The 22,574-nt window shown below is 39.4% G+C and overlaps 1 protein-coding gene across 2 annotated transcripts in view; it reads right to left on the bottom strand.

Moving 5' to 3' along the window:
• The window catches only part of gtf3c2 (general transcription factor IIIC, polypeptide 2, beta), a 33,303-nt gene extending 12,194 nt beyond the window's left edge, over window positions 1-21,109 (bottom strand). The window contains exons 1-15 of one of the 2 annotated variants that reach the window (XM_040125879.1): window positions 20,920-21,109; window positions 18,611-18,914; window positions 17,651-17,761; window positions 15,397-15,958; window positions 14,610-14,746; window positions 12,882-13,075; window positions 12,158-12,243; window positions 11,693-11,770; window positions 11,130-11,231; window positions 10,173-10,400; window positions 9,279-9,390; window positions 9,032-9,149; window positions 1,546-1,577; window positions 1,196-1,325; window positions 813-957 (exon numbers count right to left, since the gene is read on the bottom strand). In XM_040125879.1, the coding sequence (XP_039981813.1) occupies window positions 813-957; window positions 1,196-1,325; window positions 1,546-1,577; window positions 9,032-9,149; window positions 9,279-9,390; window positions 10,173-10,400; window positions 11,130-11,231; window positions 11,693-11,770; window positions 12,158-12,243; window positions 12,882-13,075; window positions 14,610-14,746; window positions 15,397-15,958; window positions 17,651-17,675 (1,949 nt within the window). In that variant the 5' untranslated portion in view covers window positions 17,676-17,761; window positions 18,611-18,914; window positions 20,920-21,109. Of the gene's footprint in view, window positions 1-812; window positions 958-1,195; window positions 1,326-1,545; window positions 1,578-9,031; window positions 9,150-9,278; window positions 9,391-10,172; window positions 10,401-11,129; window positions 11,232-11,692; window positions 11,771-12,157; window positions 12,244-12,881; window positions 13,076-14,609; window positions 14,747-15,396; window positions 15,959-17,650; window positions 17,762-18,610; window positions 18,929-20,919 lie in introns of those variants that run through there. The other variant, XM_040125880.1, reaches the window with a different exon arrangement.
• Between the last annotated feature and the right edge of the window lie 1,465 nt (window positions 21,110-22,574).

Here is a 22,574-nt window from a genome sequence, read left to right as displayed (position 1 = left end):
AAATTGCCAATCTAAAGTAGATAGAGAAAAAAACGAAAAAGATAAACAAGCAAACAGAAAATCCTGAAATCCTAGCTATTAATTCTCTCTTCAGAGATGCTTCCCAAGTTTTTGGATTCCATTTTCCCCCAAAAAATGTTCCTTTTCTGCAAGAGGGGCATTTATTACTTTCCCTTTGAAACTCTTGTTGATCAGGTATTATACAAATAAAACTTGAATTAGCCTGGGCATGTGACAACAAGCGCCATAATCACTTGGAGGTGGTTGTGAATTTCAAATTGTTTCAAAGTTGTTAAAATGCTGTTTTTTGGGGTTTTTTTTTTACTGACACTGGCTGTTGCTGATCAACTTTTTCTCTTTGCTTATTTTTGACACTATCCCTATGTACTTGTAATTAGTTTGCATGGTAATGTAACATTTACACTCTCATAAGCACACGCTATTCATCAGTCCAAATTCTACATTGTACAGTGACAAGCTGAGTTGTTGCAAGATAAATGATTGTTTTCCTGATTCACAAGTCACAATTTTTTATCTGGAGACTGATTAAATCACGTAGGAGTTAAATGAGTCTTCCTTGCTACAGCTTGGCACATGAATGCATGTGTAAAATCTGAAAGAATAAACAAAGCTTTCCTACAGCAGACACGAATGGAAAATTTAACAGTATATCTAACACTCAGATAAACATAAAGTTGAAAATCTGCAAAGCTGTCCTCCATCACACATTCACAGATAACTAATGATGAGAAATGTGGTATGCTGTGAATGCAGCATAAGCATAGAGGTGAGATCACGGTGAGCGTGTCTACCTAGAGGCAGGGCAGAAGGCCAGGGCCCGGACAGCGTGGTCATGAGCAAGTAAGCATCGATAGGGCAGCAGACTCAGTGATCCATCCGACGCTCTCACACGCAACAACGCGGACTGTGTGGACAGATCCCAAAGACCTACGACACCTGGAGATGGAGAGGAAAGGAACTATGTGATACACAGATGATCTAAAAATATTCTTCTAACTTGGAACAGATACCAATGGATCAAAGAAGTTGTCTTTTTTTTCTTTTTTTCTTGAAATCAGTAACAAAGGTCAAGATGCATATAGATAAACCTGAAGGCATCCAGACTGCTCATTTATTTGTTCTTTCAAACACTGAAGAAATTAATCAAGGACATCTCCAAGAAATCAATTCATACCATCAAAGAATCCAATAGCCATTATATTGTGTGGTTTTTCAGGCAGCCAGTCCATAGACAGGACTTGTCCACTTTTTTCATGGCGGGGGGCTTTGAAGGAGCCCAGCTTCAGTGTTAATACTCCCTCTGCCTGCAGACAACAAGAAGGAAAAGACAAATATCACTGCAACTACAATAACAGTGTAATAACAATAATAAAAACGCAGGGTTGGATGGTATATTTTCCCGTTGGCCATTGTCATTTCATAACCTTATGTGAAGGTGGGCAAAATATAACGGGGTAAATAGAGAGGACTGTGGAAGCATAATGAAACTATAAATACAGACAAACTCTTTTAACAGGAGCCTACCTGGTATATTGGCAGCTGTTGGCCTGCTTTTCCTGTGGAGAAAAACCTACAGTAAATCACACTTAGTAACTGTTAATTAGTTATGATAATTCAAGCTAAGCATTAAAGTCTATACCATGAGCATAACAATGAACATATTCAGAGCACAAAAAGCTCGAATTTACCATCGGATGTAACAGTGATTTGAATAGTGATTTTTTTTAATTTTTTTTACCTCCACTGGTGCAAACAATATAAAACTCTATTTTATGTAATGTCCCCCCAGGAGTAGGGTTTAAGCAGTGAAGCTCATAGGCTCGGCTCTACATTGTCAAACTTGGCTCAGTTTACATCAATCTAAGCCGTGCTTTTTTCATCCTGAGATGTCAGGTTTTGTTTGAACATAACTAGTTTGTACAAATTTATGTCAGACCTTGCAGGAAATCAAGTGTTTCTAGCTGTTGTTGAACTGACCCACTGGAAGATGGAGTGAAAAGCTGGCTGTCATAGAGAGTGGGGAAAACGGTGCACATTTTGTTGCACTCTGTCATTCACACGAAAAGTTACAAAAATAAAAACAAAGCTTGAGAGACAAGTTCGGTCCCAGGCTCCCTTCTCATCTCCGCACAGCTGACCAATCACAGTGGGAAGGGGGAGTGAATTTCTGATTGTTGGTTTCCGAAATATTCGGAAGTAGCCCCCCCTAATCTGACGTCGGAAAAATGTGGGGGTAAGGGGTTTGCAAAGCTAGTGAAGCGTCTGACAAGTACCTCTGACTGTGTACACTGGCAGCTTTACACTCAGCTGCGCTCTGAGCTGACAGGAAACATGAGCATACTAACGTGGTAATGGTTACTACGCCACGCAGTAGTTTAGCATGTTAACATGACGACATGTTACCATGCCTACAGTATGTTTCGCATGCAACGTTCACCATAAGAGAGAAAAACTCTAAACACTAAATCTTGTATGGATGAAAAGAACTGTTGCCCTGACCTCTATAGGTTGAAAAGCTCAAGTCTGTTGTACTTCATTCAATTATTTGTTTTTAAGAGATATCCTGACATGAATTCAAGTGTGGGAACTTTGACCTGTTTATTGGTGCTAGATGGAAAGTCAGGGGATCAGCAAAGTTAACCAAAGGTAGGGCAAGGCAAGTTTATTTATATAGCACCAATCAGACACAAGGCTATTCAAAGTGCTCCACAGAAATACATAGAAATATATTAAAATAAGACATTAAGAGGACATTAAAATTGCATTTAAAAGTCAATAAAAAAAAGGCAATTCAAGGTGCTTCAAGGTACAGTTCGTCCTATGGGGAACATGAATGTCTGTGTGAAGTTTTATGGTCATCTATCCAATGGTCGTCAAGAGTGACACTCTTGACCAAAGCGTAAAACGGAGAGACCAGTGGACCAACTGTTATTGCCATCCCAGGTCCCTGTTGTGGTTAAAAATTGCTGGATGTTAAGAACCACTTATTAATTAAGTCTGCCATGCCTGCCTTGACACTCACTGTTGTGTAAAATAGATGTATAATCCAATATCAAAAAACGCTGTCAGACTGTTCCCCATCATTAGTTTTCTCTCCTCCTTCAGTTTAGATTATTGAGAGACCAGATCGAAAGTGTGCTCACTCTTCAAAAACCCTCTATCAGCTCACTTCTGCCTCAGACAAACACAAACTAGTACTTTTATATAAGCCCACTGAGTCCTAAATTAAGTTCTAATCTTTTACCTCTCCACACCAAGGAAAAGACCTGGGATTGACCCAAACCTGCTGTCGGTGAGAATATGTCAACTCATGTTAACCAGCATGGCTTCACAACCCTGCACCTGACAGAGGTCTAACGCAGGTCTGAAATATTTAACTCTGACATTAGTGAAGACAAGATACTATAGCCATTACTTAATTATTATAGCCACTACAGTAACTCTCTAGTAACTATACAGTTACTCTGACCCTGTCTTTTTGAAACTTTCAGCCTTCTCACTCATACATTTTGCTGTTCTCAGTTTCAAAGAAACTTGCATTAAATGCCTTTACTTTTCATAATACGACAAAATAAACAAAAACAGTTACCGTCAACTATTTTGACAAAACGTCTTTCCGTTATTCTACAGATTGAAAATGCAGCAACCACGTATTAAGACCTGAAACTTGACAATCGCACTAAACATATGAGATTTAAACAAACTCTATAATTTTGTGGTTTAGCAGTGATTTGTAGATTTCTGCATCTGCAAGGCAGAACTTGTATATACTGTGGTGATGAGTATTTTCTTGTGACCAACAGTCTGGTGTAACTGATTATGGTAATTCGTCGGAATCATACACAGGACTTTTGTGTTTAAGTGGCAATAAATTAACATTAATAGTTAATGTTACCCTCATCTAAACCTAGACCAGTTCCAAACCATGAACCAAACTTCACCTGTATAAACTCACATTTTAAATCCTAATCTGAAAATAATTTTATCATTTAAAGCATAAACCCTAAACTGACGAATTTTAATCTTGCAATGAATAAAACTACTACACACACTGAAGAACATTAAGTTGCCCCCCTCAATTCCAAGTAAGTCCTTGATGACTGACAGAGAAGGGATACAAGAGGTGTCCGCTACTAGACCTCAAATTCATAGCTTCCAACACTAACAACTGGCTCAGTGATGCATCTTCTTTGTCATTTCAATTATAGATCCTTGTCCGATGGAGAACGGCCCTGTAAATTATGTGCGTACACTATGCCGTCTCACATTCTCCCTTTTGCCTTTTTTCTTCTTCCATGCGTCGCCTCTACACACAACCCCTCACCCACCAAACCCCCAGCTCGCCCTCCAATTCTGCAGCTTAAACAGCCTCCTCTTCTCGTTCACTTGCTCATTCATTCTGGTGACTAGATGGACAAAAGCCATTTATAATTATCTGTCGCAAACAGCGCTGGGTTGGTGGAGGGAGACACTGACACACCCTGTTTAACCCTGCCCAAGCCAATTTCACCTTTAACCCTTTCAGATGATACTGAAGCACAAAGCAATTATTTCCACCCACGGTCATGTACGATAGCTAGTCTGCATTCAATTAGCCCTCATCGTGAAGTGAGAAGCTATTAAGAAATTCACTGGTCATTATTCACTTGGTTAAAAGTAGCTTTACCTTCTCCATCCCTCCAAAGGCTCTCTGGGGTCAGTCCAAGATTTAAAAAAAACAAAAACAAAAAAAACTGTTGAGCAGAGTAAACTCCAGGTTAGCCACTCAAAACCACAAGTGACAGCAGACACTGCTTGCAAATTATTTGGTGATACCCCACAGAAATTTCACATTATACCTACATCCCCACATGATTAGTTTATGTGAATTTTTTTTTTTTTAAAGTTTCAGGTTAGTGGACCAAAGTTCATGTGAGAGTAGACTTTGTCTGCTGCAATCTCTCTCTGTTTGCAACTTTTTTCCAAGCCAAACAGTGAGGATTCTAACAGGTCTTGGGGAGTAAAACTGCATATGTGAAAAAAGCTTTATAACTAGATGAGCTCCATCGTGGGTAATGTAGGTGCCGGATTTTGACCATGGAAAGAAAAAGATAATATCATTGATTCTGCTGCATTGACTTTGATCCTTCTTTCAACTGTCTGTTGTAAGTCTGACAGTGTTACCGGAGTGCAAGGCTAGAGTCAGCGGAGTACTCTTTTAACCTTTGCTAACATGCAAAGTACCACTAAACAGAAAGCACAGTCAAAAGGTGATGGGAATGTCATTAATTTTGCAGGTTTTTGGTCAAAAAAACCAATGTACAGAACAAATTTGCATTTTGACCTGCCGTTGGCGCTAAATGAAAAGTAAAGCCATCACCAAAGTCACTAGGATTTATCCTCTGGGGAGTATGAATGTCTGGGCCAAAGATTGTGCCAATCCAACGAGGAGATGTAAGGAGATTGTACAAGATGCCAATTTTGGCAATACAAGTCAGGCAGCTTATGTGGCTAAAAAGAAAACAAATGGATGCTGTGGCCTGTTGGGCGATGCTTTTTAATTTGCAAGACCAGGATCAGATGAAAAACACCATATTCGTGGCAATCTGGCCGTTAGATTTTGACGGGGGTCCAGGGGCCCAACAAAAAGGTCATGGGTCTTTAAAGCAGGTGTTTAAAGCGATCTAGCCATCGCCAGTGCTTATAATGGTGTGTTTCACTGGACAAAGTGTTGGAAAAACCAATCAAATGGTCGACCTCGCCACTCTGAAGCTCTGGTTCACGCAGCAAAAATGTAGATTTTTATATACAGTGAATACCAGAATAAGATAGCAACTACTGTCGTTTCATTTTGTTCATTTTGATATGATGCTGGCCTTTCGAAAACAGGGTTGTAGCAACCACGGAAGACACGGAGGTCCTTTCCTCTGCATTTTTTTTCTCTGAATTTGGGAGATCTAGCCTACAATAATTAAAAAAACATAAAAGATCAGACATATTTTATAAGCTGATTCCAATATTTTTAGACTGTATATTTAAATTAAAATTATTTTAGGCCAACAAAAAAATGAGTATTAATTATTTCCTCACAGTAATTTTAATTCCCAGACATGTGAAGAATGCTTTTTTGCAATGTTTAGACCTTCATGTTGAAGGAAAACTGTTCAAAAGCTCAGTAGTAGACCAAGTCCAAGTCTCCCTCTGTAGTCATCTATGTGCAGGTTTAAGAGACCGTATCTACAAATGTGAGCGCTCTGCAACCTTTCTATCCAATAACTATAACCTATGGTTGGAAGCAGGGGGCTGATGGAGTAGCTCTTTGGAAACCAGAACCAATGACCCATGGCTACAAAATAAAATGGAAACCAGGGGCCATGAAGAAATGGGGAAAAGGAAAAAAAATGGAAATGTCAGGCTTTATATAGCCTTTATGTCCAGACTAAAGCACTGAGAATCTTTTTTTTGAATTGTAATACCAAGCCAGGTGTAATACAATTGGGTCTGCAGTCACCCAATACATCGTATTTCCTATTAAATTAATACATGAATGACTATGTATGAGCTCATCTATAATGATGCCCTTAAATCAACGTATAGGCAGTTGTGTGTTTCATTATACCAGCCCTTGTTATTGTGAAACACAGAATTATAGGAGAATAAGGGAGCTGATGTTGGTCTTTTATCAAAATAATTGAATAAATAAAAATTTGGACAAGGTAATGCTGATGAATTTAATTTCATATGGATTTCAGCAGAGCAATTTTGTGGTTTTAGACTGTGAGAAGAATAAAGTTTGGCAGGAAGCCCTGGATATTTGCATTTTCTTAAGAAAATGGCCACATTTTAAGGTACTTTGTGTGTAACAAAATGCTGAATAACAGCAATCTTCACTAAAAAAACCATCATTAACAACCTACAAAGACAATTCTCAGCCAACCCTCATGTTATACTGTACTACAGACAAGATATTCCCCAAAGATAGTGCTTAATGGAATGTAAGAAGGTTGTGTTGACTGATATAATGCTAAGTGCGTGTGTTTATTTTGAGGGTGTTCGAAATGCTATGATCTTAGACTGGTGTAGTGTTCAATCAGATTAGCCTGTACCGCTGGGCAGACACAGATAAACACACATATGTGTAGACATAACCAGGTTTCTGTGTATGATGGATGTGGCAGATAAGCTCGCCATTAATCTCATTCATACAGTCTTCTATCAGCAGAGCCCCAGAGGCAGCTGACGCAGTGATGTGAATGGACTGGACCACAGGCTCCACCATCCATAATGTCAGCATATACTCACACCCCTGGAGAGCACTCTGTGTATGTGTGTGTTGGTGTATGTGTTTTCAAGTCTTTCTGAGGAGCGGTTAACTGATGCCATTCTTAAACCTGCATTAAACAGTTGATAGACCCCCCGAGCACTAAATATGCACACACAAGAGTAGACTGAGGGTCTTCATGGATACGGTCCTTTTATTAAATATGATATCTGATCCAGTTAATGATGTCCATGACTGATGTAATGGATATGTTGGTGTTTTCTTGATTACAGGCTTAGGTTAATCGTGTTATGTATGAATGCCTGTAACCTAAAATCATCACAACAGGACTAGTGCTGCAACAATTAATCATCAGAATATTAATCTCTGTTGTGAGGGTTTGCTGCTTTTCTCTGTTTTATATCATTGTAAACTGAGTATTTTAAGGTTTTTGCAATTTAAAGACATCATCCTGGGCTTTAAGTAGTTATGATGGCCATTGTTCATTATTTTTAGACATGTTTTGGACCAAATTATGAACCTGTCAATTGAGAAAATAATTGGCAGATTAAATCGATAATGAAAATGATCATTAGTGGCAACCCTAAATGAGACAATGCCTTTCCACCAATTCTTAAACGATGTGGTTGTGATAATGTTTGTGAAACCACTCCTTATACCTCTATACTTCCACCAGCCAAGACTTCAAGTCTTTAAATTTGTTTATAAACACACAATGTGTAGAGGTGTTGTTCTTGAAAAGATTGTTCCTGTTGATTTTGATGCTTCTTTTGTGTTTCCTGAACTCACATGGGTGGTGCATGGTAGAGCTAAGCAAATTAGTCCATTAATAAACTGAAAGAGAATGAACAAATATTTTGAGAATTTTTGAGAATTTGCTGCTTTTCTTTGTCATATATGATAGTTTATGAAATACTTTGAGTTTTGGACTGATGGTCGGACAAATCAAGCAATTTTAAGATGTTACCTTGGGCTGTGGGAAGTCTGAAGTTTGCTGACATTTCATAGACTAAACGAATAATCAATTAATTGAGAAAATAATCCGCAGATTATTCAATAAGTAAAATAATCGTTAGTTGCAGCCCTAGTGTGTGGTGCTTCAAAGTGATTGTGGTGCCTGCTAAAACCACCTATTCTCAACCTCTATTTCTTGCATTCCTGTGGTCATAATATGGATGGGAGCTATGACTGAAACCACTCTGCTATGGGACATAAGGGTGTGGCTAAGCGGATAATGAAAGCAGTTAAGGGTAGATTGGATTTCATGTGTGTATTTATTACTTAGTTTTCTTTTTTTTTTAAATTATGTTTAATGTGTCTTTTGTTGTGGTGTGTGGAGAAATAGAGTAAGTGAGCTGTGTAATACACTGCAGCAAACTAGTGCTAAAATCAGCAGTTGGGTGGAGTTTAGCGAGATGTGAAAAAATCTAAGTCTAGCTGTTAATTTTTACTATGCTGCCGTGATCCAATAATCCCCACTAAAGCAGTGCTTTACTGCAGTCCTGTGTCCTAACAGCCTACAGCAGGAATCAGATATCCAACATACTGACTTCAGGCTTTAGAAAGGCAACACTGCCCTCTGCTGAACACAAGCCACACTCCATTGTCTGGGTGTCTGGATCTGGTCAAGTGTGCGTTGACAATTTTTGCTGTTAAGGAACACCATAAGACCACTATATCATTGTTGTAATACGTGTAACTGAATGGTTCTAAATCATAGTGCGTTGTGTTTAATAATCACAGTCTCACCAGAGTCAGGGAGCTTCTTGATGGAGTGCAGAGCATCAGGGTGGGGCAGGCTGTAAATGGTGACCACGCCGGTGGAGGCGGCAACTGCCAGAAGACCCAGTCTCGGCAGGAAAGGAGCCTTTGGGGGTAGGAGATTTGAAATCACAAAATATTAGCTATAGACAACACCAGACCAAATCTTAGTCAAATAGTACTAAGTATAGTATAAAACTCATGTTGGTGTAAGCCCACATTGAAAACACCTCACCTTTCTGCCACAGCTGGGGGGCTCCCAGCCTCCTGCAGGACACCACTTCACATGCCAGACGAAGCCTTTGTCCTGAGCCAAGCCATAGGCCAAAACTGGCTGGGAGTCTGGTCTACAAAGACAAGGAGGTGCAAAAAGACAGAATGAGATGCATCATAACAAGACTAGGTCAAAACCTAGTATATGGCTGGACCGCCTTTTATCTGTCTCTCATACTGTCTGTGCTCACATACACATCCCATTAAAGCTGTTCACATCTATGTTTTTCTGTTTCAGTTGTCAGACGATGGAACAAGTATGAAATAGTGACTGAAACGCGGCCCATTAAGAATGCATGTCAACCAGCAGTCACTTCCAAGCCATTTTGCAAGTTGCTGCTCTGCACTGATAAAATCCTGATTTTATAACCATAACGTTGTCTGACAAAATCACCAAACACATAGGTTAAAGACAACGGCTGTGCTGTGATTTTGGCTATTTTTACTTGTAAAATGAACTCTCAGTCACATCGGTGTCAGCTGCCGTGCAGTCCAATTAAATGAGACGAGAGTATGCCCGCAGAGGGAAAACCCGACCTTGTGCTCGCGGGGCCACACTGGCATCTCTATTCTAACAGAAAGTAGCTAAAGGTTTGTCCAAAAAGCCGCTAAAGGGGTGTGAAAAGTCAGTAAATTTAGCGACAGCGGCTCTAAGTTGGCAACACTGCCTGTAAATGCTCCCCTGATGATGGAAGAGAAACTGTTTATGCTAATTCATTTGATAGAATAGAAACGGCCAATGGGGAAACTCAAACACTTGGCCGGCTGACCAATATAGTAACTTCATTACTCACTCACCCACTCAGTGAGTGTAGTGAGCCAAAAAATATCATTATCAGCCCTCAACTAACTGTACCTGCTGTTGTACTCCAGCTTGCCCACGTCCCACAGCTGAATGAGTCCAGGTCCGGTGTATGTCTTGTTGACGTAGTGCTGGTCGTCCATCCCTCGATGACAGGCCAGAGCAATATACTGGGTGGCTGGAGCACCATCCGGGGTTGGACACCACTCCATGGCCCAGACCGGTCCCCCTGCATACAGCAACATGTCCCAGCGTTCTGGGTGAGCAGGAACTGCTGCAAACCTGGTCAGTTACATTAACAGAAATGCTTTAAAAACAAGAACAAATGACTATTTTTTCTATTTACCTCAAAAATACCAGATCTAACTTTTAAAATGTCACTGAACTAACATCAAAACATATTTTTTATTTATTTCAGATCTTCCCCAGTACAAAACCAACAAAAACAATCATCCGGATAATATTTATAATCCATGCTATTAGCACAGTACACTACAGTGCAATTATTTACCTAAAAAAGCTTTGCAGAGGAACCTGCGCTGAAACCCAAAACAGGGATGTCAGGAGCTAAAGCTGAGTTACAAAAAGTGAATGCATCAATATGAAATATGTAAATTAGGCACATTCTGCTCATCACAGCGAGTAAGTACAAATACCATTGTCTTACTCGGCTCTTATTTTAATAAATGAGGGTTTGGAAACTGTAATCTGATTTAAAATTTAGTTAGATGACACAACAGAACACAGCATGTCTAGAATCCCAGGCAATTAAAACACTGATGTGTTAAAAAAGAACTGAAATAATAAATGATCAAATGATATGTGTGAAGGAGTAATAAAGTGTGAAAAACAAAAATCTTCCTGGGGACGCTTTAAGAGAAGTCAGTCAGAATCACACATTTCTCTACAAAATTGACAAAAGATATAAAACGTTGAGCTACATTTGTCCAGCTTTGTCTCCAGTGGGTAATTTTAATAATAATCTCAAGCTTGGATGCTGATCACGCTCACCTGCTGAGTCTTTGCAACGGTATCTCCTCCTTACTGAGGCCCTCTCTGGACACTTTGAAAGCAGCTGAACACAGCTCCTGAGGCAGGTATTTCTCCAAATCACTAAGTAACACATGAGACACACAAACATTTGACTATTAACTTACATAAGAGAGGTTTGAGACATGTCTCACCCAACATGCGCAGTTGATACTTCACAACCCATGACAGGACGGAAACATGCCTGAGATATCTAAATTTCCACTTAAATGAGATGTCTTCATGATACAATTGTGGTGGAGCTGGCCAGAAACAAAGGTTACAACTTGTCTGGCTTCTGACAACTCACTGTGATGCTATAGTGATAAAACTATTGGGGGGGGCGACAAGATTGTTAGGCTTGAAAAATAATCACCTTTTAACAGGTAAGAACCTCAAACTTGGATTTCTGAGATTGGACAGTAATGGAAGCTTGGCCATAGAAGAATTAAAAATACAGTTGATATCTGATCTGATTTTATTTTGATCATTTTACAAGGGCCCTTATTTTAGAAGACTGGAGTAATGCACTAAAGGTTAACTACCTTTGTGGTACAAGGGGCCAGTAACTTGTGGTGGGGACCCACTCTGGGAACACCCAGCTGCTGTAGTGCTCCTCCCGGCTGAAAAAAAAAACACACAAACAAAATAATTCACAAACAAATATCATGACTTCTTGTTATGGCTGAAAACAAAAACCAGTTAAGTAACCAATCACCAAAGTAGCTCAATTGTATGTTTTTCTCGTGATGTTTTGCACTTTCATTTGTGTCATTTGTGAAATAATCTCAGGGCTGTATTTTGTATTCATTGTGTATGTGTTTAGAAAATTGACATAATGTTACACAGATTTCTTTCTGCTGCAGAGTTTTGAAACGTCAATATGACAGGCCTTACAAAAGGGTTTTTTCAATATGAGGATATTTAATGTTTTATCTCTAAAAACAAGGTAAAACAAGATGGGCAGAAACAACCACAACCAGACTGCAACAGTAAGTGCAGCTCCTTACAACTTCTTGGTCGTCTCAATGGCGTCCCAAACAGTTTTCATGACATTCGTGGTGAGTCCGTTGGGGGCTTTGGCATTGGAGCCTGTCTGCAGAAGAAATGGGAGATTTGGATGAGTTGTTGCTCACTTTAGAGTCCAGTTACATTCACTCTGCAGACACCTCGATTTTGTCTTAAAGGATACATAGCTTTATTTTAATTAATAATTATTCATGATTTGGTGTAGATCAGTTATAATCACAGTTAGGAAGCCCCTTACATGTAAATGGAAATGAATTTTGTTGGTGATATTTTTATTCAATCTGTACATTATAATCCCTCTGCCAATAACGCATGTTTACTGTCAATAACTCTCCGAAACACAGTATTTACGGAGGTGGGTAAAAGGTGATCATAACCAATACGAATAATTGGCAGAAACATTAGACTCGGATGATAAAAGAAAACCTTTTTCCCTTCAGTGTCAATTAAGTGTCACAACCAAAGATGCAGCCCATTAAAAACTGCATGAATAAATCACCTTGTTTTGGAACTTTGTCTTTAATAAAAAAGGTAAAATTATTAAGTAAGATTTTCCAGAATGAACAGAATGACCATAACATACAGTACATGTGTGTTATCACATGGCTCTAAAATTGTGGAATCACAACTTCAAACTGAACCCACAGACTCTCACTAGCCCTCCACATTTCAAAGAAATACGGTAAAGATTAGAAAACTACTAACATTGGTCCTGTTGATGTGATAAACTGCTGGACTTCGTCCACCTGTCCTGAAGTCCAAGTCCAAATCTGAGTCCTCTGCTTCTTCTTCATCCTCTATCTCCTCAACCTCATCTTCTTCAACACCTGGCACGAAGTCCTCATCATCTTCAGCATCACTGTCAAAATCAGCACGTTTCCTCTTTTGTCCTTTACGCACTGCAGGAATGTAAAGAAGAATCATTACATTGTACATTGAGTACATTGAGATCTTTACTGCTATTAGTAGAGGTGGGTGATACGGATAAATTCTTGCATCACTGTGTATGTAATTTTACATTGCATTATTGACACGCATTATTGTCAGTATTCTGCAAATTCAGTGGGGAAACCATTTCAAAATAAAATAACCAGATGGGAAAATAACCTTTTTTCCCCCCACTCAGGAGCTTACTGTCCTGATCAGGCCAGGCATTAAAAACTAAACTAAAAAGCCTGTGTAATATCTCTGCTTCTGGCCCGCCCCTGACCCCTGTTCCAAGACAGGAACATACACATGCACATTAGCCTCTTATCTCATCTTACTGAAAGCCACACTGTCACGAGTATGACACAGCACTTTGAATCAGGATTGAGGATTTAAAAGAGAAAAGGAAAATTCTGGGTAAGCTATGAAAAAAAAATACATTAATTCCTCAGTGGGAACATTAATTCTCCTGAAGGCCACGTGATGATACATAATTATACACCGATAACTGAAAGTTCAGCAACAAGACACACTCCTTAAAGAAAAAAAAAAAAGTCTTTGGTAATGCATAAAATTAAAGGAATAGTCCATCATTTTGGGAAATGCACTGATTTGCTTTCTTTCCAAGAGTTAGTTAAGAAGATTGACAAGTATTGAGCTAAAGCCAAGGAGCAATTAGCCTAGTTTAGCGTAAAGACTAGAAGCAGGGGCTAATATGTCTTCAAACACCTTTTCTTACTGTCAGACACCTTTTAGTCAACACCATGGTTATGTCTATACCACTTAGCCACCTATGGCAGTTTAAAGTTAGCAGCTGCAGGCAGGCTATCAACTGTAGTACATGTTAGTTTATGCTAGTTGCATGACTTACAATGTGACTTTTGAACAGATGTACAGACCACGTCCCTTAAAACTCACCCAGGCACATCTTCTGACCATCTCTAAAGGGTATTTTTTAGTATGTAACATATACTGTAAACGGTAAAAAAAAATTGGGGGTAGAGTTGTAAACATAACCTGCGGGAGTTAGCATGGCTAGTGGACTCACAACAGCAGTCCATAAAGTGGTAGCATTTTATCAAACACTTTACTGTCGTAAATCTCTTTCACCATCCTTACACTCACTACAGCCAAACAACATCCCCTTTTCTCTGCTGCTTGTATTATTTCACCTGCCGTTATAAGACAAGAATATTAGGAAACAATATTTCCTGCAAGAGAGGTCAAACCCACCGCCCCATCTCTCAAACAAGCTGGACATCGGAGAGTCACCCAATTATGCGCATCCAACTTCAATCAGACTGAACTCAATGAAGGGAAGGAGGCGGGTCAACCCACAAAAGGAAGTGAATCTGTCCCGCTTCTTTCAGTCTGACGGCACCGTTCCAGCACAGGGATGACTGAGGTTGTCAGAGATCATGGTTAACTGTGATTGGTGCATCGACGGAAAGAGGAGCTGCTAAGGATCTGAATTGGAAACGATTTCCAGCAGGATTTTCACTGTACCTTTGCTTCCTTTGGGACTTTTCCGCTTTGTGACCGGGTCTGTCGCGACTTTACTGTTGGCACCTGGCTGGGAGTCTGACTCATCATTGGGATGACCAAGCACCTCTTTTGCCAAGATGTGGAGGTACTTCAATGCCCTGGAAGAGATTTTTCAAGGTTTTTTGTTTTTTTTTTTTAAAAACACTGAATGACAAGGTTGCGATTTCAGAATTTTTCAGATGCAAAAATCATTTGGCAAATGCAAAACGACTAAAATGTGACATCTATACTTTTTTAGGCCTAAAAGTGAGAAACAGTTGAGCACAAATAATAACAACCTCATAGCCTGGCTTTTTTCTGGCTAGAGCATCTCATCGCCAGAAATATCTCTTCAACAAACGGAGGCTGTTTCCAATCTATCCCTTTCGTATATGCAATCTCTAGATTCGGTATGAGATATCCAGAGTCAGCTCTGGAGTCACGACAGTCCTGTGTACTGTTGCAGGTCCACACAGACTGTAATTATTCATGTCACCGTTTACAGGTCTATCGTGACTCAAGGCAACTCGTATACTTTCACTATTTAAGTTAAAATGACCTTTTTGTGCACATTGTAATAACTTGAAGAAACGGTATTTGATCAGTCAAATAAAAACACAATTAATCGGTAAATTGATTTTACTTTATCAAGCCCTGTTCTCCAGTGCAATGTACAGAGCACATGCCATATAGAGAAGTAAAATGCGACTTACTAAAGTATGTTGTAACTGAATACAGTAAATTCAGTGGCAGACTTCATGAGACTTACGCTTTAGCAGCACCTCTCCTGCGGCGGCCACCGGGTTCGATCTCCTCCTCAGGTTCAACTGGACGCTCCCCTTGAGCCTCCTCACATGGTGGTTCTGTAACCGGCGTTGCTTTCTGTGCAGGCTGCTTCCTAACATACTTTCTCTTTGGCTTTGGTGTCCCATTGTCTTGTTGCAGAGTATCTACAACTCCACCCTCTCCACTTGGGAGGCCCCCATCAGCCATGGGAGTTTCTTTGGCCGGAGCCTTTTTTGATGGGGTCCTTTTGGCTCTCACTAACTTTTTAGGAGTTTCCTCTAACGTTTTTCCATCAGACTCTTGACTTGTTGCATCCGTTGCTTCTTTTTCTCCATCTGCAGGCTGTTGTGTATCTTTACCTTTTTCAACCTTTGCCGGAGTCGTTTTAGAAGCTTTTCCTCGTCCCCTTGAGCTCGTTCTAGGTGTTTTTTGCACAACAAACGTGCCATCAGTTTCATAATCAGAATATTTGGGATTTTTCTTCCGTTGTCGTCCTTTTGAGCTGGGCGTTAAATCCCAGTGCTCCTCTGACGGCTGTTCTTGCCCTGCGAGGAGAGTGATTATTATTATTCCGCAGGTGTACAGGACATTGTATAAGGAGAAAATAATTAAATAAATTTAAAAAAAAAATTTATTTTAAATTGCAAGAGGATATAGCTTCAACAAAACAACCATGTGCACGCACTACCATCTTTCCATCTATTCTGTGGTTACATCTAACCAAATGTTACTCTTACAAGCTGCATCCTCAAAAAAAAAAAAACATACTATGAAGCATAGTCAAATATAATGTGGCAGGTGTCACTAGGGAGGGAAGAAAGTGAGCACAAATTATTAATCAGTGTTCTTGAATAAGTAATTTGTATAAGAATTAATCTTTTTTTGCTCTCAAATGAATCTTTTGTGTGAACAAATTAATTAGCGCTCTTGAATTATTAACTCTGAGCACACAAATTAATGGAATATTATGTTGAACAATAGTGTTAACGCTCTAACATATGTTTAAGAGGTAAGATAAGAAAGAACTTTATTAATTCCAAAGGAAATTCTCGCACTACCAAATGCTCAATGCACAAAAACACTGGGTAAAGAAAGACATTTCTTATTCATGTCTAAATACTATGTACAATAAAGAGAAAAATAAAATAACCTAATTGAAAATAAAGGCAAATAAAATAAAAATATCTACAAATTGCAGCTAAAGACGTGGATGTGACAGTGCAAAATAGAATGTAGTTGTCAGTGACGGGTTGAAAGTGACAATTTATATTAATATTGAAATAATAAAAACATGGCCACAGTACTGACTGCCAAAGCAATACAGAAAGAGTAAAAAAACTGCACCCTCTACAGATACTGTACTCATGTAGATTGTGAATTAATTATTGCAAATATTCAGTTCGAGCCCACAGAACGTTATATGAAAAAATGATGTTATTGTCCTTGCTGAAAGGGTTTTTATGTGATCTCCCTGCCAAGGGAAGAGTTATAGAGTGTCCTCCAGCAGAAAGGATGTCTGATACCATTGAGTTCTGCACCGAGGGGCATTAAGTTTCCTGCTGAATGTGCTCTGATGTCCTTCTAGGGATGGATGCAGAAGGTGAGAGGGATTGTCCATTATACTGTCCCAGCAGGATGTCAAACCTGACATGGTGTTGTTTAATAGGCAAAATCCAAATAAAGTTCATGTATATAAAAATAAATAACACTGCATTAAATCCAAACACCTTGCAAGATTATTATTGTCCTTGGCCTGACAACTTTTGCTCTTTATGTGCACCTGACTCCTGGCAGCCAAAGCCAGCCAGTATTGCTGGAAAACTTTCCAGTTTAGCATCAAAATCCTATAAAATGAGTGGTGTATGTGATATGTATGTCATGAATGCAGTTGGTAACCTAACAATAGCAATTTAAAATAATGAATTCAGTATTCATTGTCACCTCGACACCAAAACACAGCTACTTGCCGGACACTCAGCACATTCCTCCATAACGTACCAGAGTCGTTAACAACGTGTAAATTACTAATTTGTGCTCACAAATGATTTTTTCCCCTGATGACGACCAAGTTTATGACACATGTTGACACTGAAAATGAAATAAAAATTTTATATTTTATATATATATATATATATATATATATATATATATATATATATATATATATATATATCGTCTCTACAAGGAATAGTAAACTAAAGCATTTATCAGCTAGTCAAAAAGCTGGTGTAGTAAACCTTGTCCAGAGTCAATGGGATCCATAGGCTCTGGGTGTTCTTGTGCTGTGCTTGTCTTGTCAGATGCCTCCTCATGTGTCGAGCAAGTGTCTTCTCACTCTGGCTTTGCTGCTGATCAGACAAGAAACAGAAATTAAGACCTGTCGTCAGCCACAATTCAGTAATCACAGTAAATATCATTACCAGAGAAATCTTTACTCTATTTTACATAGCTTGCTAAGGAAGTTAGCCGATTAATCAGCCAACAGAAGACTAATTGGCAACTATTTTGATCGATTAATTGTTAAAATAATTTTTCATGCAAAAATGGCTAAAAAATAAAAAATAAAAAATTCCTTCAAGACATCTGAAGAGGTCACCTTGGACTCTGAGAAACTGGGATAGATATTTTTCACTATATTCTTACATGTTATAGACTACATGATTAACCGAGAAAATAATCCACAGATTGATCTATAATGAAAATATTCGCTAGTTGCAGTCCTAACGTTGATAGTTTAAAGTAATTACTGTGGCACAGTGGATTCAGAGCCAGGCGTTACAACGATATCACATCGGTTTTCCGTTGTCTGAGGCTAACAAGCCAAACCTCATTCAGTAATGTGACAGTTTTATTCTCCCGTCCGAACTCGCAAGCCTACGTGGGTAATAGATAGGTGTGGATTTCACACTTTTAATAGTTTTAAGCCACTCATCGATTCGGCACATCTTTTAAATATGATACATATCGAGCAGTAAGTTATTTAAGTAATAAACTTCTGTAACTCGTATCTTCCCAGTGATTCACATCTTCCTCCTGCCACGCTACTGAGCTACCACACAAAGCTAGCGCTAACTGGCTAAAGTAGCAGTGGAGTGTAACGCTTCTTACACTGTCGTTGAGTAACGGCAGCACTTTTAAAATCGGCCTGTAACCGACAGACGTTACCGGCACGACTACTAGCACCGTTAAAAACTCACCCTGCGTGAAACCGCGGCTTCCTCCCCGGTGGCGAAGGCTGAAAAGCCCTGTACCGAAACCGGGAAGCTAGACCCCGGTCGCTCGGTATCGAATCCCAAACTCTGCTCCCGGGAACGACACCGTAGAAGATCGCCGGAGCCGTAGAGACATACCCGACATACAAATCCGGCCGTTATTCTTTCACGGAGGGCAAACTGTAATCATCACCCGCGGTGTTTCAAGTGCTCCAGGTTGCCGAAACTCAATTTCTGCTTACATCAGACCGCCATGTTACCGTTCAGGCATGTTGGGCCACACCGCCCCCTATGTGCAGAAAGTGTGAATGACACCGATTATCTCCCGCTGCAGCCATGGGTTCAATTTTTAAAGCCACCGAATATCTCTCTTGGAAATCACTTAATACATTAAGCACTGTTCCAAACATAGTCAATTATGGGTTCATTTTAAAAAAATTCTTAGTATTCCTCTTTTTGTAACCACCGGCCTATTTAGCCATTTTTGAGCATCAAACATCAGACTAGGGAAAAATGTGATCTCAGTGACTTTGACTGTGGCATGACTGTTGGTGACGGACAGGCTGGTTTGAGGATTTCTGAAACTACTGATCTCCTGGGACTTTCGACCACAACAGTCTCTAGGGTTGACTCTCGAAAAACATCCAGTTTGCGGCAGTTCTACAGACAGAAATGCCTTGTTGACGAGAGAGTGGCCAGAGACACAGTCGGGGCGCAGGCTCACCAAAACTGAAGAGCTGAAGACTGGACAAACATAGCCTGGTCTGATGAATCTGGATTTCTGCTGTGGCACGCAGATGTAAGGGTCAGAATTTGGATTCAACACCATGAATTCATGGACCCAACCTGCCCTGTGTCAACAGTCATGGGTGGTATTGGTGGTGTAATGGTGTGGGGAACGCTTTCTTGGCGAACTTTGGGGCCCTTAACACATATAAGTCATCATTTGAATGCCACAGCCTATCAGAGTGTTGTTGCTGACCATGCGCATCCATTTATGGCCAAGGTTTACCATGATGAAATGATGCGACGCAATCATGTAAACATGGAGCAGAATCTCAAAGGAAAGTTTCCAACATCTGGTGGAATCTAGGCCTCGAAGAACTGAGGCTGTTTTGAGGGCAAAGGGAGGCCCTACCCAGTATTAGTATGGTGTTCCTAATCCACCTGTATCAACTCCCATCTTGCACTCATGCTCTGTCCTCTGTTTAATGTAATCTCTCACTGTATATTTATATTTTGTCCTGCTTTACCAATAAAACATAAAATGAATCTTATAGGTCAGAGGGTTCAAAATGATTAAAGCAGCACGAAAGACAAAAGAACGTGTGTACATACTTTAATTTTACGTTACATTTAATTAGATGTTGACTCTTATCTAATTTAAAAAAGAATAGTTTTCTTGCAACATACTGAATACTTTTAGGCCTCTTCAAATGAAACCACCTAAGAAGGACCAGTTCAAAGGAAGTCTTCAGACTTCAATAAAGGGTCAAAAGTAGACTATGATTCATTTCAAGGGTTCACGAGCAAACAAGGTTAGAAGCCGCTGCAGTAAATTACTTTGCTTAAGAGCAAATGTGAGGCACTTGTACCTTAAAAGTGTACCTACCCATCTCCAATTTACATTATACATCTACTCCACTACATTTGAGAGGTAAATACTGTACTGAGCAGGGTAAAGAAAGTTTTCCATGGTGGTTCAAAACTGTACATTTTTTTATCATCTCTTTTTATATTGCAAATCTACACAAAGCTGCCAAACCTTGCCGTCTATTATTTAACACTATATGTAGTTTCAAAAGTGTGTGGGTGTTGACATGATTTAGTTCTTTGGAAGTTTTTCAGCTTTTACCACAAAGACCAAGCTCTCGCGTTCGCAGACTGGGTTCACTTTTTTGATTTCTGTGAGAGAATTGACTGTTAACTTCACTCAAAATAGAAGGTGGATCATTGGGACGAAGGATACTGTATTGACTCAATACTGTGTATAGACACTGGCTACCGATTGACTCTACTTTCTATCTGGAAACCCTGACAAAAAAAACTGTACAAAATGATGAGTGATTTATTTGTATTCATTCTATTTTACAGTCCACCCACTTTTATATGTGGTCACAATGCCCTTTTAAGATATAGCACTTTAAAGTGCCTTGTTATTGCCTTAGAAAGATGTTGTCCACAGTCTTGAAATGTACATTAAAAACCCGCTGTAACACGACTTCAGTTGTATTTTTGGTAGCAGACTGTTTGGTCAAAGGGACACAGGTGGTTGACTTTGAGAGCTACTTTACCACTATGAGAATGATGGAGGGGAGTCCCGTCTTTGAAGCCCAGGGATTTGTTGGACCAGGCTAAAAAAGGTACGCAGGACCTCATATGGAGCCTCTTTGTCGAGCAGACTTGACAGGTGAGGACCGCTACTGCATGAAGGCTGATGTGAGAAGGTCAAGCAAGACGAGCGACCCCACTGGTCGCACCTGTGGACGGACAAAATCTAGAGAATACAAAATGTGAGCGGTAATAGGTACTCGAATCGAGGAACAGATGTTGTGCTTTCCTCGCCCACCAGCTCACAGTACCCACATCCCTGTTACTGAGGACACAGAGCCCAAAATGACCATGGATTAAACTTTTAATTATCTGTTGTTATAACACTGCTGGTACTATGAAATAGCAGCACATAACTTCTAAAAAAAACAAACAAGTAATAACATTAAATATACAGATTTTTAATGTAGTGTTGGCTGAGACGATAACTGTTTTCACTTGAATAAAAATTATGTCTCACAGAATGAAAAAGTGCTTTCTTTTTGCGATTACAAATGGTACAAGGCTACTAACTGAATCTTAATTTAAATCTGGCCTAGATAATATTTAACTGTATTATCTTCTGTATGGATGCTGGTAATGGGGCACAAGATGTGAGAACGGCTTTTCATTGTTTTCATTCTCCATTTATGTCACAGAGCCCCTTTACTGTACGGTTAATAACACGTCTATTTCCAGCATCACATCTACAATGGCCACTGGTTGAAACCTTTTTCAAAAGAAATCCCTTCAATTCAGGGGGTCAGGACCAAATCAAGGATTTTAACCATGATTTTCCATGTTCACTAAATATCCTGAAACACAGCATCTGCAGGGGTTGAGGGGTTTATGAGTTAAAAAAAAAAAATAATAACAATAATCATTCAAAGATAACTCCAACCTGGCTTTCAAAACTTAACCTCCAGTACTTGGAAAAATATTTGACTCTCTATTGTGAAAATGGTCACCTACAGTAGTTCACAACTCATCTTCTGGCACTAAAATACAGAAATTATAACAGATGAGGCTTTTTACTTTGACTAAATCTGGATTGTAGAACTGTGCTCCAGCATTAAGAAAAACATGCTACTGTAAATAAAGTAACAGCAGGAGGACAAGGTGCAAAGTACTGTGACAAAATGTCCAAGACCTAAATGTTTTATCATAGTGAAAACATGTCCGAGACTTACTACTGTAGTTCATCCTATGGAATAAGAAGTTTAAGCCATTAAATGTCTGATTTAATGGCTTAAAATTCCACTTGGACTTTTTTCATTGTAAAAGCTTTTTTTTTTCTTTTTCTTTTTCTTTTTTTTTAAGTATTAAAGAACATGAAGTCAGGGACCCAGGGTGCTTTGTGAAATACTTGTAGTCTCTTTTGTTTGTGCCATCAAACGGTTCAAAGTGCATCCAGGGGGATAAAGATTTGGTGACAAGCATATTGTGACATGGGAAGTTTTTCAACAGCAACAGGAGAACACATACAGTAAGTCAGCGGTGTCCTTCAGGGTCAGGAGCCCCCCAAGGGGTCACGAGATTAATCAAGATAAATAAGTGTTTGTGAGAAAGCTAACAGCATAGGAGAGCAAGAAAAAAAAAAAAAAATACACACAAAATTAAATTTATGTTTTCAGCTTTG

The sequence above is a fragment of the Xiphias gladius genome, chromosome 4 (genome assembly GCF_016859285.1).
Source record: "Xiphias gladius isolate SHS-SW01 ecotype Sanya breed wild chromosome 4, ASM1685928v1, whole genome shotgun sequence".
Taxonomy (NCBI): Eukaryota; Metazoa; Chordata; class Actinopteri; order Istiophoriformes; family Xiphiidae; genus Xiphias; species Xiphias gladius.
This window is presented reverse-complemented; position numbering and strand designations above follow the sequence as displayed.